The following is a 24,437-nucleotide window of genomic DNA, read 5'->3' on the forward strand; positions in this document are numbered from 1 at the left end:
ACGCAATGAATGATGGTAAGTGGAAGCATGAACTGGCACAGCACGTCATTAAACAATAAGGTACTTGGCTTTACTTGTGTACAGTTTTTTCTTGTTATCAATACTTATTACATGGCTGTGCTAAGTTATATTCTTAGGACCAATTTCGTTTCACCATCATCGCTAGCAGATTCTATGAGAAAGGCTATGTTACTGATTTTGTGTAGCATCTGTTGTATTTAGTCCGTATTAATTTAATTGGAATTATATAGTGCATTAATTGGTTTCAGCTTCGTTGATTTATCGATTAACATTTAATAAAACAACAGATTTTTTCCTGTCAAGAATCCAAATATTTGTTCTCGTGATCTAGAGAGTATCAGTTATGTGTGGTACACATGAGAGAGTCTTGAAATCTTTTAGCTGACTGGAAGTGCGATGCCGCATGACAGCACCACTGGTGTATTTCCCAATACATTAGTGCCGAATCGCCTTCTCATCCAGACGAGGTTCAACTCTATGAAAGACACCACACAATTGTGGAGAATAAGCGTATCGCTCCAAAATGAACCAGTTTGATTTCAATCATAATTTTTTGGTTGGCAGTTAACACAAAAGGAGAGTTTTTCGTCTATAAAAATTCCAGTGTTCATACATACAATTAGTATCTTCATATACACAATTTCTGTAAATAGCTCAATGCAGATCCATTCACACCGTACGAGTACAGCAACGCTTAACAATCTACGCTTATATTACTATTTCTGGAATGAAATACGGTTAGAAGTCTTCTTCCATATTGTCTTTTGTCTGTCTCTACTATGCTGCCATTACGAATAACTGAAGTGGACTAATACTGCGTCGCGATCCTCTGCTCTAAAATCCATTTAGTGATAGAGCTAGAAGTATAATTTTGAAATGACTAGATTTCAGGAAGGCAAGTAAAGTATGTTTAGAGAATCTAATCTCCAAAATCCTCACATATACATGGTGAGGGTAAAAATTGACTTGACGAGACGTTGCGAGCGATCGGATCGTATTTCTATGTATTTTGCGAGCGGGGAACCAGCTAACGCTCACGATGCATAGTTTTAGACCAAAGCAGAGCTAGCCAAACGCTTCACACAAACTTTAATGAAGCGTGTAGTGCTTGTCAGTTTCTTGTCATTAAGAATCTGTTATTATTGTTTAGGATGCTCAAAAAATTAGTGCATCGAAGCATTTCCCATGACAAGTAGTGACACTCAAAGAGTGTTCCACCGCCTTTGTGATGTTATATCTTCCCTTAGTTTGAATCATAATTGTCGCGAGATTCGTCCACAATCGTTGTGAAAGACTTCCAAAAACTAACGAAAGAACTGAACCAATAGTGCGTGCACACAAGCTTCTTGCAAATCGATCAAAAACAATTGTCTGCAGCAAGAAAGATCGGCGGATGATAATGGGTAAGAGAACGGTAGATCGCGGTGACTGTAAAACGGTTGCGATTCCGTTCACCATTGGAAGAAATACTTTAAACAAGCAGTTCACTTCAAGCAAATTGCTTCGTCGGATTCACAATCAACCGTTTTATCTTTTGTTTTCTTGAAAACCATTGTCAGCTTCCGAACGTGGAAGTAAAACAATTTGGCGTGGAATTCAAATTTCATCCTACTGTTTAGCAATGTTCAATTGTGAAAATGTTCAATATTCAGCTGCGCTTTAACTCGGAGCTCGAAACGCTGCGGGGTGTCCTAAAACCACGCTAATCATGTTTTGATTTCACTCTTGACTATCGTATACGTGCACCAATTTGCGGCTCATTTCCTACCGTAATCCCAAGGAATCACGGCAAGATGAACAACACATGGTTTCCGATAACTGAAATACAACATTGAACAACACTGAGGAACGCTACAAAACACCCATATTAACTCATGTTATTACTATTATTGACCCATATCAAGGCTTGCATGCAAAGTTGTGCACTATCCTGTTGCGTGTAAGCTCGGCAACAGAAAAGGAAAGTTGAGAAAGGCTGGGAAAATTAGATTATAAATATCAAGCCATCACATTCAGTTTAACCACAGAAGAAAAATTCTTCGCTTTGCCAAACGTGGCAAACGATGAAAATATGAAGTTCAAAGTATAATCCTGCTAGCAGCACTTTGCCAAAGCATAAACTGGCTTAACAAGCCATATTTCCTAATCTTTTTCGCAGTCAGATAAAGAGGAAATGAAATCCTTTAAGATGTTACTCTTTTCTTCCGCAGATCATTGACGTCCGAAAAACCTACTAATTTCTACTTTCTATCGCGAATCGAAGTGTACTAAGTCTACACAACATATCATTTGAGACTTATCATCCCAGATGTGATCACAACGGAGTAACAATCTCGAAAGAGCCGAAAACGTTTCTGATACCGATGATTGTATTGTGACTGGGCTGCAATTATGATCGGCTTAACTGGAAGGAGACCACAGCGCCACCGTAGCCTCCATGCGGGGTGCCCAGCCCCTACTAATTAGCCTTGCCCTATTGTTCGCAAGGCAATTGCCTAGTCCACAGGTCGGTCAACCACAATTGGCAAAACCGTAATCAAGGGAATTACCTTTAGTTGCTAACAGCTAAATACGCATTGTTTCAATTCGCCGGTATACCCCTTTTGATCACATGCTTCACACATAGATAAACCGGAATAGAGCAAAAAAAATTAAAAAGCCAGAAGAGACGAGGAGAAAAATGAGTCAGTGTAGAATAGGATGGCTGACGGTATGAATGCCACCACAGATTAATCACTTTGTTTGCTTTGTGTCGTGATTTCGCTACAATAGATGTGCGACGGTAACGAAATTGATGGAAATAATCATAACCATACATTGCTGTCGTGACAATCAGTAAGTCAGTCTGGTCCTGCTTATGAGGTTATCAATGGTCGATCCTAGTACCTCACTACTTGGACTGTAACAACATTTTGTATAATAAATTCATTTGAAAAATTCACTTGCACTAGATGACCTCGTAAACGATACCGAGATCCACCTATCCCAATTTTCTCTTTTCTCTCTCCCACCACCTTTATGACCAGTGATCGGCAAACATATTGCTGCTAGGCGATTACAGAATATCGCAGGAAAGGCTAACAATCGCACTCTAATTGCTAGATTACATGCGTATCGCGACAGCAAAGGGAACGAGCAGCGACGAGGTGTAATCCGGCTGTGCCCTTTTACCATTCCGCTTCCGTAGCAACGTCTTCTGCCACTAATGAACACACATAAAACATCATCTCTACCTATTAAAGGAGAAATACTAAGTAGACGAACCATAGAAACTAAATCAGCCATCATATCTCGATTTTACTCCAATGATCACTCGTGGAACCTAAAGTTACGTGATCTCAGCTTTCTTCCTAAATTTTGCGTTTAGGTGGTCTGTGCACGATGACATAGTACTGGACACCCGCAAAAATCCCAGGTTAATGTGAAAAGTTTCACCGGCTATTTTCGGACTGCCAAGACTGCCCAGGTTTTTTAAAGCAGTTTAGAAGCGATAGCGACGGAGAGAAGATTAATGTCTTTCTTTTTGTTTTAAATGGAGGTCCTGACTTTGGAATGCTCGTCAAATACCAAGTTCCGATAGATCTCAACCGTTTGCTTTGGGATGCTAGTAGAAGTTATTGTTAATGTCAATGCCATTACATAGATGGGAACTTTGTTTCTGCATATTTAATCAGGAGTTATTGGTTGTAACAACTATGTATTCTGCAGCAACATATTTCTTTGTCAAGGTTTTTCTTTCAAACCTGTGGTCCAAGCCATTATACGGTCGGTTGAAATGGGATTTTGAGAACTTTGCACTGTCGTGCTATTAATGCACATTAATGTTAGCTCGATTATGAATGCAAAAAGAAATAGTTGCAAAAAAACTAGATTGTCAGAAGCCTAAATTGTATTTTGTCTGCGCTGCTAACACACTTCATTTCTATGTCACTTCACAATCATTTACCATTTCATTAGCAAAGGTAATTAAGACTGAACACTATTTTCTTGGAACATCTAGAAAGTATGTAGCATCTCGCATTCACACTATTTTTTTCTGAATGTACCCATTTTCTTCGGGTAGTTGGTCGAAAATCAAATATTGTCAAAAGTTACGGAAAAGGAGAGCATGGGTTGGTGAACGGTTTACTTTTATTATTATATTACAGCGAACGTTGAACGAAAATGTTTCTAAAACAACTTTAAATCTTCCATTTTTAGCCATTTATTTTTGTTTGATCCATAACTGGTTTAATGTGAAGCAGCGGGCTCCAATGAGCACTACAGTAGAATCGCTAATTCGAAGACGAAAAAGACGGGGATTCGCGTCTTTTTCGTAACTCACCCCAGTTTGATCTTCGTTATAAGAGTTATTTTTCATAACTCACCCCAGTTTGATCTTCGTTATAAGATCTACACATCAATAGATTCGTGAGCGCGAGCTCTACCGATTGAATGTAACTAGAACTTTCAACACTTACCATGGAAACAGTTTCTGAAAAAAATTACCTGCGGGTACACATTAACAAGGCTGACTCCGAGATAATTGCGCCCCAAGGATATATGATCTTTGAAGTGAACATATTTTTCGAAAAGTGAAATGATTGTCACATACTCGTAATCTAAGTAATATTGCGAACATTTTTATATCTCTCACAGCTATAACTCCATGACTCTGAAGATTTTGTAAATTTGACTAAAGTGACATGTTTGAACTCCAGGAACGACCGACATTACCAGCTTAAAAATTGTTTTCTTGCAAAATATGCAAGAAAACTATTTGTTGTAGGAGCACCTTATCTCTTGGTTTTCCAGCTCAACAGGATTTTCTGTTTTTCGCAGCTAAATTTACAACTTCAGTATTTTGCATATTTTACTGCGATTTTTGACAGTTCATAAATCGTTAACAAACTAGGCTAGCCATCTGTCGGCGCAACACAATAGAGAACAGTTCTTGTCCTCTGAACTTTTCCGATTTCTTCTTTAATATGTTTCAACTGCAGTCAGTTTTGAACCTGCAAAGGTATAGAACTTTTCATGTGTATTTACAGAAAGCTTTTTTTTTGGAATTCATTGGAAGTTTCTTCACATATCATGTGGATATGTTTAATCAGGAAGAAGGGATCTACTGAATGGTGGTAATTTCAAAGAATTCTGTATCATTCGAATTTTCATCACAAACTACTTCTGTCTCTATAGGAGGTTATTGTCATCCAGGGACGGCAACCCACCAACCTAAGGGTACCTACCTAAGGACACACATCGAGCTACGGCTCTGTTACCGCATTGATTACTACATTTGAAAAGAATAGAATAACTACAGAGAACAATGTTGTACCTACAGAGAGATATTCTTCAGGATTGTCTGTTTTATCCTTTTTAATTCACATTATTTCTTTTTCTTTTACCCTCTCCGAAATTAAAGTAAAGTCATCAAGTCAAAGAAATAATTATATTCAAACGATTTTTTCTACGAGGACTGGAATGGAACAATCTAATGACGAAGCAAATAGAAGAATCAGTGAAGTACAAATCTTAATAGAACTACCAAAATTTGGATTCAAAATTGCGTCATGGATTAGCAGCTCAAAAAGACGGAGCCCCACTTTCATTATCAGATGTTTCAATTTCTAGTGTTTGCAAAGATTTTTTTTTTGCAATTCCCACAAATAAGGCAGACTATCTCGAAAAATTTCGTTTTGTAAAAAGAACATTGTTCTCTGTAGTTATTCTATTCTTTTCAAATGTAGTAATCAATGCGGTGACAGAGCCGTAGCTCGATGTGTGTCCTTAGGTATCTGGTGGGTCGGCATCCCTGGATGACAATAACCTCCCATAGAGACAAAAGTAGTTTGTGATGAAAATTCGAATGATACAGAATTTTTTGAAATTACCACCATTCAGTGGATCCCTTCTTCCTGATTAAACATATCCACATGATATGTGAAGAAACTTCCAATAAATTCCAAAAAAAAAAATAAGCTTTCTGTAAATACACATGAAAAGTTCTATACCTTTGCAGGTTCAAAACTGACTGCAGTTGAAACATATTAAAGAAGAAATCGGAAAAGTTCAGAGGACAAGAACTGTTCTCTATTGTGTTGCGCCGACAGATGGCTAGCCTAGTTTGTTAGCGATTTATGAACTGTCAAAAATCGCAGTAAAATATGCAAAATACTGAAGTTGTAAATTTAGCTGCGAAAAACAGAAAATCCTGTTGAGCTGGAAAACCAAGAGATAAGGTGCTCCTACAACAAATAGTTTTCTTGCATATTTTGCAAGAAAACAATTTTTAAGCTGGTAATGTCGGTCGTTCCTGGAGTTCAAACATGTCACTTTAGTCAAATTTACAAAATCTTCAGAGTCATGGAGTTATAGCTGTGAGAAATATCAAAATGTTCGCAATACTACTTAGATTACGAGTATGTGACAATCATTTCACTTTTCGAAAAATATGTTCACTTCAAAGATCATATATCCTTGGGGCGCAATTATCTCGGAGTCAGCCTTGTTAATGTGTACCCGCAAGTAATTTTTTCAGAAACTGTTTCCATGGTAAATGTTGAAAGTTCTAGTTACATTCAATCGGTAGAGCTCGCGCTCACGAATCTATTGATGTGTAGATCTTATAACGAAGATCAAACTGGGGTTAGTTATGAAAAAAGGACGAAAAATCTTCTGTCGAAGAATTAGCGATTCTACTGTACATATGGTACCAACCCAAACATAACTGTTAAATGACATGATCAGATTTTCAACATTGAAGAAACAGTCATGTCTGCAGTCGGTTAGAGGTCCGCTGTGATCGCACGGTCGATGCTAACCTATGGTTCGTTTTCTAACTGGCAATTGTGAAATGATAACTGAAGCCACTATAATAGAGGTTGTTTCAGATTGAACTATTACATTAATGCTCTTGCGTCTTTTTTCTTTTTGATTATTTAGGTGATCGATATTCCATCTCTGCTAATATAATAAATATTGGAAAAGATGACAGAGAGTCATCGGTTTCCCAGATCTTGTCAGCTTTGGCAAGTGTCACAATGTTAAGACAATAGTATCAATTAGGAACAATGACTATGTTGGTTCAGTTCAACATTCAAATTGCACTCACGATGATAAGAATATTTCCATTGTTATAGGTCTTCTCCTGACAAACCGACATAAATATTATCCAATAAAATGCCACCATAAAAATAGCTAGATTCGTCAAAACGGAGAAAATGAACTTCCGCTTCTACGCCTGGTCAATCCGACGGCGTAATGACATCAGGTATCCCCCTACTAGAAAATAACCGTGCCAAACTTTCCATACAATAAATGACATATGCATAAAATTGCAATAAATTAAGCCCTTCATATAATATTGCGTCATGTTCGCTCATTAACCTGGTTTTTGGAACGCGCTGCATGGATATTCCTGTGAGCAGCTATAATGCTGTCGCAGTTCCTTAACATCAAATCAAAATACATGATAAATAACAACAACTAACGCAACAAATGTATACTACTAGGATCAACTGCATACACCACAGACACGTCTACAAGTTTTCAAATGTGTTGAGGAAATGCTTGTTGTGTAGTAGTGTCACCGTGCGAACAGTTGCCAAACGCTGTCCCAATAGAAGGGACTGGCGCATTCAATGCAGACTATATTAACATCGCGAAGTTCCTCAACAGATTACTGGTTTTTCACGCGATTCTTCCTAATTAGCTCGCTCCTAGGTTAGCATAGTAAAGATAACGTTTCCGATAGCAGGTGGATACATGCGTGAAAGGAATGCGCATGTAAGAATGCGTGATTGTAACTACTCATCACATTTGACTATGTTAAAGAGGTTGATGAACCTGAATCAACGCTTGAAATAGTGTAAAGAGTGCAGAACGTTAGTTTTGTGAAGGGCTGAAAGAACTACAACCATGACAGCCGAGGGAAACAGTCGGCAACGTGCTGATCTCTCCATCAAAACTGGATAATCTTGCAGAAGTACGTATTGAGGTTAAAAGTGTGTTCATTTCAAAAGAACCTCTTAGCGATATTAATGTCATTCATAGTATTAAAGCACTGGAGCCAAATGAGCAACTCGAAGGACCTTCTTCATAAGTATAAATCACGTCTTATCTAATAAGCTGCTGCTCAGCTTTTTTTGTTTGCATTCTCTTAAATTCGTAGCAGCCCAATTGAAAAAATGAAGCTATCAAAACACTCAACTGGCCAATTTTTTCTAATTTCGCAATGTAAAAAGTTCCATGGTTGATTATTCTGATTTTTCTGACATGAGGAATGCACGAAAAACAAGCAAGATTGTCCGTCTTTCGCGTTCTCTTCTTGTTGGTTCACTGTTCAACTTTTATTTTGCACTGATTTTCCACTTTTACCATACTTTTTCTGTCCTTCATTATGAGGCCATCCTAGCTTCTCTGCTTTCATTTGTCAGAAAAGTGTCGCTCTTCTTCTGGAGAAGGTAGAACACGTCAAAATCCTAGTATATCTTTATGTGATATAGGGTTTAGTTATAATTGATTTTCTTGAGCTGGTGACATAGGGTTTAGTTTATGTGACATAGGGTTTAGTTATAATTGATTCCCTTGGTTTAGCTATGAGTTTTCTAAACACTGTTTTGTGACCAAAGTACGAAACTCTGAGTTTCACTTCAAATGCATTCGATAGTACCAAACAACTTCTTGAAGGACATTTCAAACTACTTTCTCCGAGTTTCTTTTAAATTTTTCATTGTCATCATTCGAGGAGCTTGTAGGTGACAAATTTAGTTGTTGTTAAAGGCACCATTTCGTGAAATTTCGGAGGTTGGATTCCCTTCATTGGTAGTGAGGGATTAGCGAGTGTCGTAGTGAAAACAGGTAAGTGCTCTCACAAATTCAAAAATTTAAGAATCACAAATTCAATGCATTACGAGCCCTCAGAAACGTCTGGCAAGACCGCCAAAATGGTTTGCCTCTAAAAAAAATCAGACCATTTATCGTGTTAGAACAATAGAATTTTTTTTTGCCAACCTGTTGATAACTTACATAAGCGGAAATTTCTGCCGCTTTGTGGAACGTCCAAGTCATTCTATAACATGCGTTTTTGCAGACTTTTTGCAGACTGATGTCTCGAATTCTTAGATCAGTACTGGAGGTGCGCATTTTCACTGTGATACCTGCAATCTACTCACCTTCTGCTTATTGGTGGAGAGGTCTGAATCTCGAAAATCTCTCCTAATGTCACCTAAAAACGGGTTAATTGGTTTGGCCGGTCAACAGCTATCCACTGTGAGTGTTTCTAAACACATGTACAAAAGACACTTTCGGGCCTTATTGTCCGAAGCCACTGCCATTTGTTAACTTTAAACAACTGTGTTCTGATTGCGTTCAGATCCACTTCTTGAAATAGAAAGGAAATGATGTTCATGTTTCGTTTATGTTATGCTATTGTTGTTCAATAGGGGATGCAAGATGTAATATGTAGTAAATCACGATCCGTTTAAAAGCCAAAACTCACCCTAAACCAGATGAGTGCAACAGTTGTGTTAATGCGTCAAGTATTTTTCTTCTAGTTCGAACTATTCCTCAAAAAGGCTTGTCTCGTTTGGAAACGCAAATCTTGTAAACTATCATTTAGACGCTATTGTTTCATTATTTAGCTGACTGAATCATTTCCGAAGACAACGTTAGTGGAAAAGTTACAGAGTAGGTAGCGCGTGTGTAAGGTGACAAATTACAAATGAGAATTTTTTGGAAACTTTGAATATTTAATATTAGGCCAAGACAAATTGGACATTCTCTAACACTGCTGGACATTGATTATTCTTGTCTGATTAGATCATATCCACAAATTCTCGACTACGTGAACATTAGAGCATATGAAAACTTATTTGCACAGGTCTACCTTAACTACATGTCACAGCAGAACGAAACAGACTGCGGACATTGTTAATCCGAGTGTAAACACTTTAATTGACCTATAGTTGGCTAAACAATTATTGTTTTTTTAGTAATCTGAGCAAACTCCGTCGTACATCACACTAAACTCCTAAAGCGTCATGAAGTCATAACTAGTGAACTTTGATTCCGCAAGAGAATTTTTTGAATGTATGGCTGCCGCCCACGGATCTCCCTCACTATAGGGATCACAGCCGGTTAGTCGCTAGGCTACATGGCGCGTCCTTAGGTGGTGGATAGAGGGCTAATCGCGGACCAAAAGCGATCTTGTACCTGCCCTGAGGCGCAGGTGGATAAAGAGGATGGACTCCCTGTTTCTGCTAAGTCAGGACTGACTTATGACATCCTTGTGTCCCGCACGTCAGTCCGGCCAAAAGCCTGCAATCAAGTGACTGGGAAGTGCAAAGGAGGTGCTTTGGAGCCGCCTCCGACAAATAAGCTCCACCTGTCCACTGCGGGAGAGCGCAACACTCTCTCAAAACTCATTGAACTAGAGGCTTGCAACCTGCCCATTGGTTTTAAATTTTCATTTAAAGCACATTAATAGAAAAAAAATCTCCTTATTCCGGAGGAAAGCCTGGCACGGTAGCGCCAGAAAAGACGGGGTTGCAGGAGTCATATAGACTACCGAAACGGAAAAGGACTAGAATGACGATCTGTACTTATAACGCCCGAACGCATAGCTTCGGAAGCAGCCATTGAATATCTGATTATGCAAGCCAGAAAATTTAAGTACGACGTCATCGGATTGACCGAGACGAGGCGACACCATCCACTGAACGCCGTATATGTCACTGGAAAAGAATTGTTCTTAGGAACATGCGACACTAGAGGAGTCGGTGGAGTTGGTGTCCTTGACAACACGAATATGGCAGTAAAAATCGACTCTTTCGAACAATTTACAACCCAAATCAGACGTTTACGGATGAGAAGATGTGGTTCAACACCAGCTTTGATAATCTTCGTCGTTTACGTTCCAACATCAAGCTGCGAAGAAGAAGAAATTGAAGCTTTCTATATGGACCTGGAGAAGTGCTACGGAGAAAATCATGCTTTCTACAAGGTCATAATTGGTGATTTCAATGCCAAAATTGGCCCCAGAAGAACGCCTGGAAAACGTCACATTGGGAACCACGGCTTTCAATGGAATGAGAAGGGAGGGAGGCTTCCCGAGTTCATCATGACGACTAAGACTTCCATGGGAACTCGCAATTCCAGAAACCCTCTTCTCTACGCTGGACGTGGGGGTCACCCGGTGGAAGGTACAGTAATGAAATTGACTATATCATTGTCAGTAAAAGGTTCTGCCTGACGGATGTCTCTGTTGTACCAAAGTTTTATGCGGGATCGGACCATCGCCTTCTTGATTTTCTCCGTAGCAATTCTCTCGGTCCATAAAGAAAGCTTCAACTTCTTCTTCTTCGCAGCTTGATGTTGGAGCGTAAACGACGAAGATTGTCAAAGCTGGTGTTGAGCCACATCTTCACATCCGTAAACGTTCGAGGAAGATTTTCTTTTTCACAGGGAGAGGGAGAAAAAACCGCGAAGTTCACTAAGTGAACTCCCAGAACTATCATCGGAAGTCCTCCGCTTCGCTTGTCGGCTTCGTACTGTCATGGACAACATCGACGAAGAATATTAACGGCTTGTAGAACATCTTTACGACTGTACGAGGAAAAGGAGGAATTTCAAAACCACCAAGAGACGCCTGCCTGTTGAAAATGTTGAGCTGATATGTCAGCGTGGAGCTCTACGAACCAACAAGAACTCTCGTCCAAGGCTTTGCAGAGAGACGATAAAGACCTGAAAGAGAGAAGAGCACGAGTGTTGGCTGAAGCTGCAGAGGCAGGACAGAGCATTCGTTATGCCCGTCGGAACTCTGCCAATCGTAAAACAACAAAGGCTGCTCTCCGGACCCCAGATGCAACAACTACAGCATTGAGAGGGGGATGGATAGGGTCATTTACAACTTCTACTCTGATCTCTTCGACAGCTCTGTCCATTTGCCTCCTCACCATATGAGGGAAGACGGGCATGTCATTCTAAAGGTCCTGCCTTCTGAAGTCCGACATATCATCACGTCGGTGAAGAATCGTACTTCACCCGGTCTTGACAGAATCAAGCCTGAACATCTGAAGTACCTATCGCCAGTCCTCATCAACACAGTGGTGAGGCTCTTCACTCGTTATCTATCGGAATGCAAGGTTCCTATGCAGTGTGTAAGAAGTACTCAGGTATCTAGTTTAGGTGAGTTTTGGCTTTTAAACGGCTCGTGATTTACTATATATTACATCATGTATAAGAAGGGAGACCCACAGACCATCGGCAACTATCGTCCAATCAGCTTACTGTCTGTCATATACAAGCTTTTCACAAGAGTAATCTTGAACAGGATAGAAAGAACATTAGATGAAGGACATGCGAGCAAGCTGGGTTTCGAAAAGGGTTCAGTACGATTGACCACATACACACGGTTTCAAAACTTATAGAAGTATCGCGAGAGTACAAAATGCCGCTGCGTTTCACTTTCACCTATTTAAAGAAAGCCTTGAGACCGAAGCGGTCATGGAGGCCTTGGGCAACCAACTACTACCCCATACATAAAGGTACTTCGTGAGTTGTATAGCAACTTCACGACCAAAATTTCCCCATTCTACAATTATGTCATAATCGAGGTGAACAGAGAGGGTGACACAATTTCACACAGAGTATTCAGGGCCACTCTCGAGAACGCGATGAGAGGATTGGAATGGGTTAACATAGGAGTGAAAGTTGACACCATATTCATTTCGCTCTGTTATGCAGCGGCGACGAGAACGTGAAAGTTGAAAGAACTGTCGAGTCGAACAGATGGGCACGAAGATCTTGGTCCCTCAGTTGGTCCGTAGCTTCCCTGACGGCTACGAATGCTGCTCATGCTGCTCTCATTCTTCTATTCAGTTCTTCCTTCAAGTCGTTTTCCATGGAACGCCCGAGGTATACGTACGACGAAGTTTCCACGATTTGGGAACCTTCGAGTTCTACTTCTCTGTCTTCGCAGTAGGCGTTCTTCTTGATCTGTGCCTTCTTTCTCTTTATTCGCAGTCCTATTTTCTTCTCTGCTTCGTTCAATTCGTTGAGCATCTTTTCTGCCTCATTGGTACTTCTCAAAAAGAGAACGATATCGTCCACAAAACGAAGGGTGGAGAAAAATCTTCAATCAACATACTTGCCCCTTTCTTCTCAAGAAAGTGATTTCATCAGGGATATGCGCGTGAGGATGATCTTGGTGAAGACTTTGTATAACACACTCAGCAAGCATATCGGACGGTAGTTCCGAAGGTCCTCTCGGTCACTTTTCTTATAGATAAAAACGATAAAAACGGTTCACGAGGTCTTCCACTGGTTTGGAGTCTTTTCTTTCCATGTACGATGTAGGATGTCATGTGCGCTGCTAAGATTACATGAAGTGGATGGCCACCAGCCCGAAGAGAGTCTGCTGATATAAAATTAGGCCCGGAAGCTGTGCCAGGTTTCATGCTCTTGGTACCGACTCGTACTTCCGAAGGGAGAATCCGTGGTGGGGCTTCACCAATGGGGATGATCGGGCTTGACACAGGAGTTGATGAACGAAAAAGGTTTGAGTAGAACCACTCCGTAATGATTTCCATCTCACGACGAGAAGACGTGCGAGTCCCGTCTTCGCTCAGCAAGGCTGCTAGCGGAATATTATATTCGCGGAGATCCCTGCGGCACTTCTTTAGACTCGTTCTTCTTTGTGCTGCTTCCAGAATCTTCTTCTGCCTGTATTTCAAAAGATCCTCCTGCAGCGCTTTTCTGCAGCTAGTGTTTGCTACTAACCACTCAATGTGCGATGCATTCGGATGAAGCCTCAAAGTCCTTCTTCTTTCCAACAATTCCTTGGTGGTCTTCGAAATTCGATCCAAGTTTGTCGTGCGCTGCTTCGAGGCACGCTCAGCACAGGTTCGTAATGCTCTGAGCAGCATCTCGTAGTCCACGTTTGGGTACTCCTCGATGTAGCAGTCACCTTGGGACAAAAAGTCCTCGAGTACGCAATCGTCGTAGACGACTCTTTCCTCTTTCGTTGCCGATAGCAGATGTTCTCTTCCATTGTGTGGCTAAATCGTATTTTTGCACGAAGGAGACAGTGATCAGAACCACTACAAAAGGATGGTACTACTGAGACGTCAAGTAGACACCATCTCCGGCTGGGAGTATGTGATCGATCTCCGCACGAGTCGCGTCATTGGGCGATTCCCATGTCCACCGACGATGATCTTTCTTCATGAGAAGTTCCCATGAAAGAGGCGAGACAACAGCCCAGAGAGACGATTGCCGTTTTCATTCCGGTCATTCAGTCGAAATCTTCGAATCCTGTATTCCTCTTCCGTGGCCCTTCCTAGTTTTGCGTTGAAGTCTCCGACAACGAATTTGTAGAACGACTTCTCATTGCGGATTACTTCCTCCAGCTCCTCGTAAAACGCGTCCAATTCGGATTCATCAGCTGCTGATAATGGTGAGTAGCAGTTGAAGATACTGATGGGTTTTTAGCGCAGAGAGCGGAGGCGAAGAATGGCCAGACGAGGTGACAGGATCTCGTGAGAATCGACAAGCTGGACGAGAGATCGGTACACAACAAAACCAACACCGCCTACATTTTGCGACGAATCTTCTCTCCACGAATGACGAGTGTACCGCCATTTATCTGTCTGTATCTGTATCTGTACGTCGCTCCTTCTGCACTTGGCCTCCTGCAGAGTATCGCGTGAAATTTGATACGCTCTGCAGCTCCGAGAGGGGCATGTAGGTCAGCGTCTGTGGACACTGTTCTAGCGTTGTAAGTACACAGTCTCCATGACAGGTCGTGCGTGTGTCGCCTTGGTCCAGAATCGTCCCTGAACGCGGTTCTGCCCAACCTTTTCCAATTTCAACAACAAAATTTCAACGGGCTGCAGATAGATCAATCCATTCGTCGCTGTTCCATATCATGCGAAACCTTACTTCCTGCCTATCCAACCTAGTGTCCTGAGGTCCTCTTTCACCACCTGTTATGTCCTTGCTTGGTTTGTGAAGACGGTTTATTGGACCGGGCACTTACCCAAAACTAAACCAATATCGGGCAACTGTGCCAAACAATGCTACGTACATTGAGCTGGTGAATAAGAATCTCTCAACACATGGTAATTACATACAGCTAACTCTCCGATGCTTTTCTCCATGCATCTGGTTAGCGTGTCTTTTCCACAAATCATCATCTTCCGTTAGCACGTCGTACACTGCTCCTCCATAGCGATTCTTCACACGAGCAGGGGTCCATTTCTCATGTCCCGGGCGGTAGTCACGCACCCACACGAGTTCTTCCTGGTGGTACGATCTCTTCTGTGCTCCATGATGATGATTGAACTGTTCTTCAATTTCCTTCTTCTTTAGCCGATTCCTTCAGCACCGTCAACGACGTCTTCAACTGGCGCCCTAGGAACACCTCTGCTGGAGAAACATGTCCTGGCGTTGATGCACATGGTGTTCTTCTACAGCGCTGCAAAAATTCCGCAAGTTTCTCCGACGTCCCTCGCTCCTTAATCTTCTGAAGGGTTCTTTTTAAGGTATCCACAAAGAGTTCTACTTGACCGTTTGACTGTTGATGGAACGGCGGCGAGCAAACGTGCTCAATTCCTTGCATGTCGCAGAATTCCTGGAACTCCTTCGCTGTAAACTGCGTACCGTTGTCTGACACGATCATCCTGGGATTTCCGAATCGTGCGAACAGCATTCTGAGTTCTCTCAACATTGCAGTGGTTGACGACGACGACATCTCAAAGACTTCTGGCCACTTCGAATACGCATCAACTACCACAAGGTACATCCTACCATTCAGTGGTCCCGTATAGGTCCAAGAATTGAGAACTGTCTTCTTTGGCATCTTCGCAGCTTCTTGACAGTTGCGGAAGTGGCGTACAGCTTCTTCGATGTCCCTGTTGATGTTCGTCCAGTACAAATATCCTCGGGCGAGCATCTTCATTCTTGTCATTCCTTGATGTCCTTCTTGCAGTTGCTTCAAAACTGCTTCTTGAAGTGAGGCAGGCACGACGATTCTGTGGCCAAAATACAGGCATCCGTTCTGCACTGACAATTCGTGGCTCAGAGCCTTCAAGCTGTTGATTTGTTCTTTAGGCTTCCTTGGCCATGTTCCTGTCTGCAGCATCCATATGACCTGTGATACCCTTTCATCCTTCCTTGACTCTTCTTCAATAGTTTTCCTGGTCACGGGCAGTGCTTTCAGGTGAGTACTCTGAACAGCAAGAATGTCTTGTTCAATTCTGTCTATCACAACATCTTCTGTCTGAGCCGGTCTTGGAGGGATCAGGCGTGACAAGACGTCAGCTTGTCCAAACTCTGTCGTCTTCTGATATTCGATATCAAATTCATGTCCGAGAAGTATCAACTTCCAACGTTGCAGTCGATTTGCCGTGTATACGGGCACCATTTTCTTTGGTCCGAAAATGTGTAGCAACGGCTTATGATCTGTGATGAGCTTGAATCGACGTCCATATATGTAACGGTGGAACTTCCGAACAGCGAATATCAAGGCGAGTCCCTCTTTCTCGATCTGACCGTAGTTCCTTTCTGCAGCGGTGAGACTTCGGCTTGCATGCCATATTGCCTTCTCGGTCCCATCCGGCATCCTGTGCAGAATCACTGCTCCAATTCCATGGTCTGATGCATCGGCCGCTACAATTATATCCAGACTAGAATCAAAATGCGTCAGGAGCAGGTCTGAAGCAAGCACTTCCTTGGCGCGATTGAAGGCTGCTTCACATTCCTCATTCCATTTGAACGGAACGTTCTTCTTCAACAAAGCATCCAGCGGTGCGCGTAACTGGCGCATCTCCGCGACGAACGATCCATAGTAGTTACCAAAGAACGATCATACCAAAGAACGAGCGAACCTCTGCCACGTTCTGGGGTACTGGCATCTGGCGGATGACCTCAATCTTTTCTAGGTCAGGATGGCGTCCGTCCTTATCTATGATGCATCCGAGATAACGGATCTGAGGCATCAAAAAGTTACACTTTTCCAATCGGACGCGTAAGCCGTATTCCTGGATCCTTCCGAATAGCGCTTCCAAGTTATGGCGATGCTCCTGTTGTGTGCGGCCTGTGACTATCACGTCATCCAGATAGGCAGCAACGCCTTCCAGTCCACATATCATTGAATCCATGATCTGCTGGAATATGCCAGGTGCTGACTTCACGCCGAAGGGTAGACGATTGTAGCGGTACAGTCCTCTTTGCGTATTAATCGTCAGCATTTCCTTCGATTCTTCTTCAACTTCCACCTGCAGATATGCTTCTGCAAAATCGATTTGCGTGACAAGCCGTCCTCCATTCAGCTTCGTAAACACGTCCTTCGCCGTGGGCAACGGGTGTTGGTGCAACTGCAGCGCATCGTTCAATCCTGTCGAGAAGTCTCCGCACAAGCGGATTTGCCCACTTTTCTTCTTGACTACAACCATAGGCGTGGCCCACTCTGAGTGCTCTACTGGGGATATCACTTGTTCGGCCACCAGCCGATCAATTTCAGCATCCAAATCCGGCATGGAGGCATAGGGTACTGGTCGCTTCTCCTTGAAAACAGGTACTGCGTTGTCCCTTAACAACAACTTCGTCTTAGTCTTGACGCATCTGTCAAGTCCGCATTTGAACACTTCTGCGTATTCAAGTCAGTTCAAGTATTCAAGTCTACGACGATTTCCTCTCGGTTTGCTTCTTCTTTAGTCACCATTCAGCAGTAGTATTTGTCTTTCAACTCCTTGTACGCTGGAAGTTGAATACACCACTCCAGTCCTAGCAGATTCGTGCCTTCGGTGACGTAACAAGTTCCATTACCTAGGATTTTCTTCCCTGTTGTCCGGTCTCTGACAAAGAAGCCTGTGGAGAATCTTCCATCAATCTTCATCGGTGATCCATCTGCCGCTTTGGCTGGCATGATACAGGGTCCAAGGGTGGAGATCCGAGCTTTTTCCACGTTCGACGTGATACCAACGTGATATCTGCGCCTGTGTCGAGCTGGAAGCGTAGAGAACGTCCCCTGATATTGACATCGAGGTAGGTTCGAGCGTTCTCAGCGGCGAAGGTGACAACGTTCTTACACTGGCCTTTCCTGCGACGGTTGGATCGTCTTCTTGGTTTCTGTCCCATCTTCTGTCCAGTGCTGGAGGAGAGAAGCGGACATGTGCTTCTGTAGTGCGGTCTTCCACAATTGAAGCACTTCACATTCTTTTTCTGCACGACATGGATATCATGACTTCCTTCCATGTCTGTGTTGTCCATCTTCAATGCGGTGAAGTTCTCACATTCAGCAACGAGGTGTTCTATCGTCAACGGCGATTCTTCTGTGTGTGTATCCAGTCGACGGAGCATTCTGAGACGAACTTCACAAAGCGACGGATCCTGAAGTCCTGCTACGAACTGTAGCGTCTTCAGTGCTGTGTAGTCCAGCTCCTTCAGTCGAGCTTCTTCGTCCATCCGCTTGATCATGTTCGCGTAGTTGGTACACAACTGGCCGTCAGCGGCGGGCAGTTTATCTTGAGACACTCGTACCGTCGTCGAATCAGCGTCTTCTTTGACGCGAAAAGCTTCTCCAGCTTCGCGACCGTCGTCTCGAAATCGATCTCGTGCGGTTGTTTCGGCAGTATGTCATCCGCATATTTGCGATATGCATCCTCGTCCAGCTTTATGAGGATCAAATCGCGCTTCTCGCTATCCAGCAAGACCGAATCCCTGATGACCGGTCCGTACCTCTTGTACCAATAGGCGAAAGTGTGACCCACCTCTTCGTCGGACACGAACATTTGCACATCCTTACTCACATCGTATTGATCCTTGCTGACGTCCTGGACGGTGGTTCTCTGCGTGGATGCCAAGGCGGTGAGCAGCATTTTCATTTATTCATGTTGAATCCGCATTTGTTCAACCATTGCTGCAAGAAAGTTCTCGAGTTGTGACTCCGAAGCCTTACCTTCGGCTCCTCGCGGCATCTTGGGGGGTCGTGTTGGACTCGTTTGCGCTGCTTCTGCTCCGTCTTCTTTCTTCTGGATCCTCGATCGGCTTCTGGTCGATCTTCTCTCTTCTGAATCCTTCACCGGCCTTCTGTTTGGTCTTCTTTCTTCTGAATCCTCGATCGCCTCCTGCTCGGCCTTCTTTCTTCTGAATCCTTCACCGCCCTTCTGCTTGGTCTTCTTTCTTCGGAATCCTTGATCGCCACTTGTTGAGTCCTTGCTAGAGTTGTGAAGACGGTTTATTGGACTGGGTTGTTTCGATCCCGAGGACGTAGATGACATGGGCTCTGGCGTAGAAATCCTTTATTGATACATAGGCTACGGAAGCAAAGAAAGTATTTGCTGGGTGCTTATATGGGAATTAACATTGACAAACTCTCCATTTTTACCATGCTCTCTAAGAATCGTCCATATGATTCGGCTGAATGGAATTTAAGTTTACAAGTTCATATTGACAATGAATAAGCGTTATTGGCGGAGGAAGGCAGAATATTGTCAAATGACTAGGCGAGAAAAGCACGAAAGTTTAGAGGAATGCGAATATGCGATTTGTTGAACTTCTATAATGGTACAGAAACTCCCACGGCGAAAGGGTGTCAAAGAAGTTTCTTAGAGTGGGAAGGTTTAGAGAAAAGACAACACATACCACGACAAATACATAGAGCAATGAGAAAGATAGCAGTAATTAGAAGTACAATTCTAAAGAGGACAGTATTAAAGAAGAAATCGGGAATTTTACTCAACACATCTATCACCAAATCAGGTAGATCACCCAAGAACGATATATCTTTTGGAGTGTTCCGTGTGATGGTCTCCGACTTTGTGTCGCCTTCAAGGAGATTATCGTTGACAAATTGAATTGTGCCTTTGACTGTGAACCTCACAGTCCCTCCGGGGCAAGACGCGATGCATTCTGTTGAAATTATGGAGGTCGCGAAGTGGAAGACGAGCTTGTTTAGGTGGCCATTGGCTGTGCATAGTACTACTTGATTTTCCGTCGGACATTCTATATTTGCAATTGTCTATCCTTCACTGCTTCGACAGTAGAGTGATTCCTCGGCGCCTGTGACGCAATCGTAGCATCCGATGATGTCGCTGGTTTCTATTTTGCAGATGGTGTTGGACAGATGAGTGGTGATTTTCATGTTTTCTGCCACCAGATGTAACTGTAAAGTGGATCCAATGTTTGGCTTGGCGTATACTTGCTTATTGCGTGAGAGGATAATGAAACTCTTTGAAACTAGTGGTAAAGGCGAGGCTTTCATGAGTTCTTCCATGTAGCCAGGGCTGCACAAGCAGGAGGCTTCTCGGAGACCGTGGGTGCATGTACAGGCTTTATTTGCGAAAATGCACTTGAATTGTTCGGCATACTGCTTGGTTGAACATTGGAGTTGACTTGCGCTGTGCGTTGCAAGTTGTCCTTTGTGAGCAGGCTTGATTATGGAAATGCCCATATCGGTTTCCATAAACGTCGATGACAAAATCGGTAGTTGTGGGACGATGGTACCGATGAGGCTGAATCTCAGGTTATTCCACGTGGTAGTTTGTCCTGGGTAAAGCTGGAGTGTGTTGGTTATTGTGGAGTCTTCTTGGCGAATTGTTACTTCGGCATTCACTATTGTTTCTCAGCTTGGGCAGTTGAAAACGGTATAGTTAGTATGGCTAGTCGGTAATGCGTAGATGCGATAGAAGAGACAGCTTGGCTGGCAGAAGAAGCATCCCTCGCAAGTTATACATCCGCAACTCTGGGAACAAAAGGTGCATCCAGGGCTATTGTTTGCTGTGTGTGAGAATCCCTTCAGTTGATCGGAAGGTGAAGTGTTCTCACAGGCGTTTTCTACGCAGCTACCTGCAAGATAGCACTGATGAATGGATTCTGAGATCAATTTATGATCTCTTGTAAAGAATTCTACATTCTTCTGGCATCGGAATTGGATGTTGTCCACTTTGAGTGAAATTACTGCAACAAGTTTGTTGCTGCGATCTTTGGTTGCAAGGCAAGTTTCCTGTTGCAGAGGTTGTAGTGTGATTACCGTAGCTTCGTTATAAGTGCAGGTTTCGGCATTGTCCGTGATTGTACATACTTCTTCGTGGGCGTTTATTGAGATGACCTGCGAGCATCCGTCAGTGTGTGGGATGAGTGCTATCAGGCACATGACGCAAAATTTGGACGATTTCCGACTGCGAAGTCGTTTTCGGCGATTGGTGTACATCATTGGGTTTGGTGGTTTTCGGCACAGAGAACTTGTCAGCCGGTTGAAGGGGTTCAGTGTAGAAAAGATGAAACAAGTCACTCGTACGAGGAGACAGAAGATCTTGCAAAGTAAGCAAAGCCATGGTAGTGAAATGATGATCATGATGGCAAAACAAATGATGGTGATGATCTGCTCAGTTGTCCAACATTGGGGATTGTACATTCGTTCCCAGCAAAAGATGCAGTGTAGTGTTTCACATATTTGATGTGCTTTGCAAGATAGTCGTGTTGCTTGAACAAGCTTTCCATCCGTCCAGGCTTTAATTGAAGCCGTGTAGTCATACATGATGACAGAGTTTGGAAAGATGATAGGTTGATCTCTGACTTTCTGTGCAAACACGCAGTATTGCCTAATGCAAGCTTCCAGGACATCAAATGTGATTTCACTTAATATTGAGAGTCCACCTTGAATGCATTCTATTGACGAAAGAAGTGTTTCTTCTTGTGCTGAAGAAGTGAAGTTTCGCGAAGTTGTATCTGCTAGAACATGTCTGTTCGTTTCTTCGTTGGTTTTCGAGGTAAGTGAGATTGCTTGGTATTCGTAGTAAACTTTCATCACTGATCCCCATGCTTTGATTGGTATTGATCCTAGCGTAGCGTCTTGTGACTCATCGATGACTAGAAGCGCGAGGGGGCTGTCGTATGTGCAAAATAGGCATGCATTTTGTCGGCATTCGTGTTTCTCGCAAAAAAGCGATGTTCCTGTCATGTATCTGTTTGGACGTCGTCTCCATCCTTTGCGGTCAACGCAGACAAAGTCGTATTTGTCCAGGTAGTCCTTGATGCTTAGGGTGAGTTTTTCTACGACTAAAATGTTGTCTTCGAAAAGCTGAATTTGATTGAAGATTTCCATTTTCTTGGTAGAATCGCAATCAGAGGAGAAGTTGAAGGAGCACACATAGGAAGGACGATATTCGCGGAGAGCTTGAGGTATCATTTCCAGTCCTGATATTGTTGTACTTGATCCTGTGCTGAAAGAGCATGAAGTTGCCCATTGTGGACATTTACACGTTTCGCCGCATAGTGTTGAACTTGTGTGTAGCGTGGATTGTTCAAAGCGTATGTGTCCCAACGGACAGTGAATGGGGAACCAGCACATAACTTCTTTTCCGATGTGTTCGTATCTTGCAATGGCAATTCCTTTCGAGGTACTGGTAGTCGCATAAAAGAGTGTTTTGTTTATGTTTATCTCTTCGGGGCATCGTGTATTGATCGCAGTTATGACGTGAGCCGAGAACAAGATGGTGAGGCATAGGAGGGTGGACGAGGAAATTAGTCGTGCTTTGGATCTTGTGATCATTGGGTGACGCGAGGAACCAGCTATTGGCGGTTGAGGAGGTTCTGGTCAGCGCTTCTCTCGTTGCGCTGGAGTGGTATCCTGAGATATTTCCAGTTTGTAGACCAAGTTGTTGGGTCTCGTGATGGTTTTTTTGGATGGCAATTGTATATCCATGGATCTTCTGAAATCGTCTTGAGATCCAACGATTTCTTCCATTTTCCACTGTCCACGATTCAAGACAAGATCGTGAATGAGCACATAGTCGCCCAGCTGTGGACAGCCATCTTCATAAGATCTCGGCGTTTTATGTTCTGTTTTATAGTGTTCACGTAGTGAAGTGAGGTATTCCGTGGTCCAGCGTTTCCAAAAGTGAGAAAGCATTTGTGACGTTGCTTTCCATTGTGTTAAGAGCGTCTTTGTTGTGGTAGGGACTGGAGTCCATTCGTCATCAGTTTCTTGAGGATATGGCCCTGCAAGTTTGGCGTATGGGCGCAGGAAATCGATTGGACGTAAGAGGTAATAGTCCAGATCATCGGTGACGTAGGTCAGTGGGCGTGTGTTGACGATTGCTTTCGCTTCTTTTGCTAGCGTCTTGATGTGCTCGATATCGAGTAAACCATTTCGAATGGAGTGCTTGAACGAGTTTTTGAAGACATCTACCATCATAAATACCTCCTTGCCAGGAGCTCAGGCTCGGAATGAATTTCACTTGAATTCGTTGTTTTGAGCAGTAATCAAGGACATTGATGTCCATTTCCGATTCTAATGTTGAGAGTGATGAGTAGCACTCTGCTATTGTTTTGAAGGATTGCGCATTGTCACAAAGTATCCAAGACGGACATCCAATGGTGGCGATGAACCGTCGCAAAACATGAAGTACAGTATGACTTGTCATATCCTGGATTACATCGACGAATATTGTTCGAGTGTTTAAGCATGTAAGAAGAAGAATCCAGTATTTTTCCGTCTCATTGTCGTTACTGAGACAAAGCATAGGTCCGAAAAAGTCCATGCCCACATTTTGGAATGGGAATTGAGGTGAAGTCGTTCTCTTTGCTGGATGCGTTGCAAAGGGTGGCAGTGCAAAGGGCTTCGCTTTGAATCGTTTGCAGTGGAAGCAGTCGTTGTTCAGTACCTTTTTCACTGTCGTCCTACCCTTTGGGATCCAAAGGCGTTGTCGTAGCTCTGTGAGTGTGTGGTTTACACCGCAGTGATTGTTACACGAATGAGTGTGAAGTATGAGAAGGGAAGTGAAACAGCTCTTGTTTGAAAAGAATATAGGGGTTATTGCGTCTTGAGGTAAGTCCGAATTGTCGATCCGACCTTGTGATCTCCACAGCGATGTCTTTTTGCATTGGAAAAGATGTAGCTGCCGTTTTTGTTCCTCCGAGGGTGGGTATTGGCGCTGTGCGAGACGAAGCAAGATGACTTCGGCCTTTGTGAGCCAAACAGCAGGAGTTGAGCCGAAATGTGGAACAGCTTTTCTTGATTTCATCGTGAGGAATCGTAGCACGAATACTAGCGTATTAAGCAAAGCGATCCATGTGCTGAATCGGGAGGCATCAACAATTGGTGTGAAATTCTCTTCTTCTTCTTCTTTTGGAACTTGTGCTGCTGCGATGGAGATTATTGAAGTGGATTTAGTTCGTTCTGGGTTCGCTTCAATTCCTGTTGTTGCTGTTGAAGTTTCCCGAGGCCAAACTGATATGTCTTGAGCAAGGAATGGTGGGCTGCTCCACCACAGGGAGGCCTTACGCAGTTCTGAGACTGTAGTACCTCGAGAGCCGACATCTGCAAAATTAAGATTTGTAGGGACGTATCGGATCAATGGCGAGCTCGCGTATAGTCCTAGCTCTGTTACGAACAAAAACTGGCACATATCTGTGCCTTTCGGTCCACATCA

General features: G+C 43.0%; 10 protein-coding genes across 12 annotated transcripts; 1 reads left to right on the forward strand and 9 right to left on the reverse strand.

The window, feature by feature from the left end:
* Nucleotides 1–10,654: 10,654 nt before the first annotated feature.
* Nucleotides 10,655–11,254, forward strand: RB195_022854 (uncharacterized protein; the record flags this gene model as incomplete). Its single annotated transcript, XM_064210095.1, has 1 exon — nucleotides 10,655–11,254. The coding sequence occupies one exon, from the start codon at nucleotides 10,655–10,657 to the stop codon at nucleotides 11,252–11,254; it is 600 nt and encodes a 199-aa protein (XP_064065976.1).
* Nucleotides 11,255–12,855: 1,601 nt separating this feature from the next.
* RB195_022855 (uncharacterized protein) lies at nucleotides 12,856–13,065 on the reverse strand (the record flags this gene model as incomplete). The annotated part of the gene is made up of 1 exon (XM_064210096.1): nucleotides 12,856–13,065. The coding sequence occupies one exon, from the start codon at nucleotides 13,063–13,065 to the stop codon at nucleotides 12,856–12,858; it is 210 nt and encodes a 69-aa protein (XP_064065977.1).
* Nucleotides 13,066–13,232: 167 nt separating this feature from the next.
* RB195_022856 (uncharacterized protein) lies at nucleotides 13,233–18,480 on the reverse strand (the record flags this gene model as incomplete). Of its 3 annotated transcripts, XM_064210097.1 has the most annotated exons (4): nucleotides 13,233–14,060; nucleotides 15,425–16,819; nucleotides 16,890–17,592; nucleotides 17,987–18,480. In XM_064210097.1, the coding sequence occupies 4 exons, from the start codon at nucleotides 18,478–18,480 to the stop codon at nucleotides 13,233–13,235; spliced, it is 3,420 nt and encodes a 1,139-aa protein (XP_064065978.1). The 3 variants fall into 3 exon arrangements, with proteins under 3 accessions (XP_064065978.1, XP_064065979.1, XP_064065981.1); XM_064210098.1 differs by lacking the exons at nucleotides 16,890–17,592; nucleotides 17,987–18,480 and adding an exon at nucleotides 15,142–15,366 and having other exon boundaries at nucleotides 15,425–16,828; XM_064210099.1 differs by lacking the exons at nucleotides 13,233–14,060; nucleotides 15,425–16,819; nucleotides 16,890–17,592 and having other exon boundaries at nucleotides 17,896–18,468.
* On the reverse strand, nucleotides 16,854–17,540 carry RB195_022857 (uncharacterized protein; the record flags this gene model as incomplete). Its single annotated transcript, XM_064210100.1, has 1 exon — nucleotides 16,854–17,540. One exon carries the CDS (start codon nucleotides 17,538–17,540, stop codon nucleotides 16,854–16,856), a length of 687 nt encoding a protein of 228 aa, XP_064065980.1.
* Nucleotides 18,477–18,794, reverse strand: RB195_022858 (uncharacterized protein; the record flags this gene model as incomplete). The annotated part of the gene is made up of 1 exon (XM_064210101.1): nucleotides 18,477–18,794. The coding sequence occupies one exon, from the start codon at nucleotides 18,792–18,794 to the stop codon at nucleotides 18,477–18,479; it is 318 nt and encodes a 105-aa protein (XP_064065982.1).
* Nucleotides 18,795–18,887: 93 nt separating this feature from the next.
* On the reverse strand, nucleotides 18,888–19,283 carry RB195_022859 (uncharacterized protein; the record flags this gene model as incomplete). Its single annotated transcript, XM_064210102.1, has 1 exon — nucleotides 18,888–19,283. The coding sequence occupies one exon, from the start codon at nucleotides 19,281–19,283 to the stop codon at nucleotides 18,888–18,890; it is 396 nt and encodes a 131-aa protein (XP_064065983.1).
* Nucleotides 19,284–20,023: 740 nt separating this feature from the next.
* On the reverse strand, nucleotides 20,024–20,467 carry RB195_022860 (uncharacterized protein; the record flags this gene model as incomplete). The annotated part of the gene is made up of 1 exon (XM_013439302.2): nucleotides 20,024–20,467. One exon carries the CDS (start codon nucleotides 20,465–20,467, stop codon nucleotides 20,024–20,026), a length of 444 nt encoding a protein of 147 aa, XP_013294756.2.
* A 159-nt stretch (nucleotides 20,468–20,626) lies between these two features.
* RB195_022861 (uncharacterized protein) lies at nucleotides 20,627–22,555 on the reverse strand (the record flags this gene model as incomplete). The annotated part of the gene is made up of 1 exon (XM_013448426.2): nucleotides 20,627–22,555. The coding sequence occupies one exon, from the start codon at nucleotides 22,553–22,555 to the stop codon at nucleotides 20,627–20,629; it is 1,929 nt and encodes a 642-aa protein (XP_013303880.2).
* On the reverse strand, nucleotides 22,189–22,419 carry RB195_022862 (uncharacterized protein; the record flags this gene model as incomplete). Its single annotated transcript, XM_064210103.1, has 1 exon — nucleotides 22,189–22,419. The coding sequence occupies one exon, from the start codon at nucleotides 22,417–22,419 to the stop codon at nucleotides 22,189–22,191; it is 231 nt and encodes a 76-aa protein (XP_064065984.1).
* Nucleotides 22,556–22,600: 45 nt separating the features above from the next.
* Nucleotides 22,601–24,413, reverse strand: RB195_022863 (uncharacterized protein; the record flags this gene model as incomplete). The annotated part of the gene is made up of 2 exons (XM_064210104.1): nucleotides 22,601–23,167; nucleotides 23,244–24,413. The coding sequence occupies 2 exons, from the start codon at nucleotides 24,411–24,413 to the stop codon at nucleotides 22,601–22,603; spliced, it is 1,737 nt and encodes a 578-aa protein (XP_064065985.1).
* Nucleotides 24,414–24,437: the final 24 nt, after the last annotated feature.

The sequence above is a fragment of the Necator americanus genome, chromosome X (assembly GCF_031761385.1).
Source record: "Necator americanus strain Aroian chromosome X, whole genome shotgun sequence".
NCBI classification, from domain to species: Eukaryota; Metazoa; Nematoda; class Chromadorea; order Rhabditida; family Ancylostomatidae; genus Necator; species Necator americanus.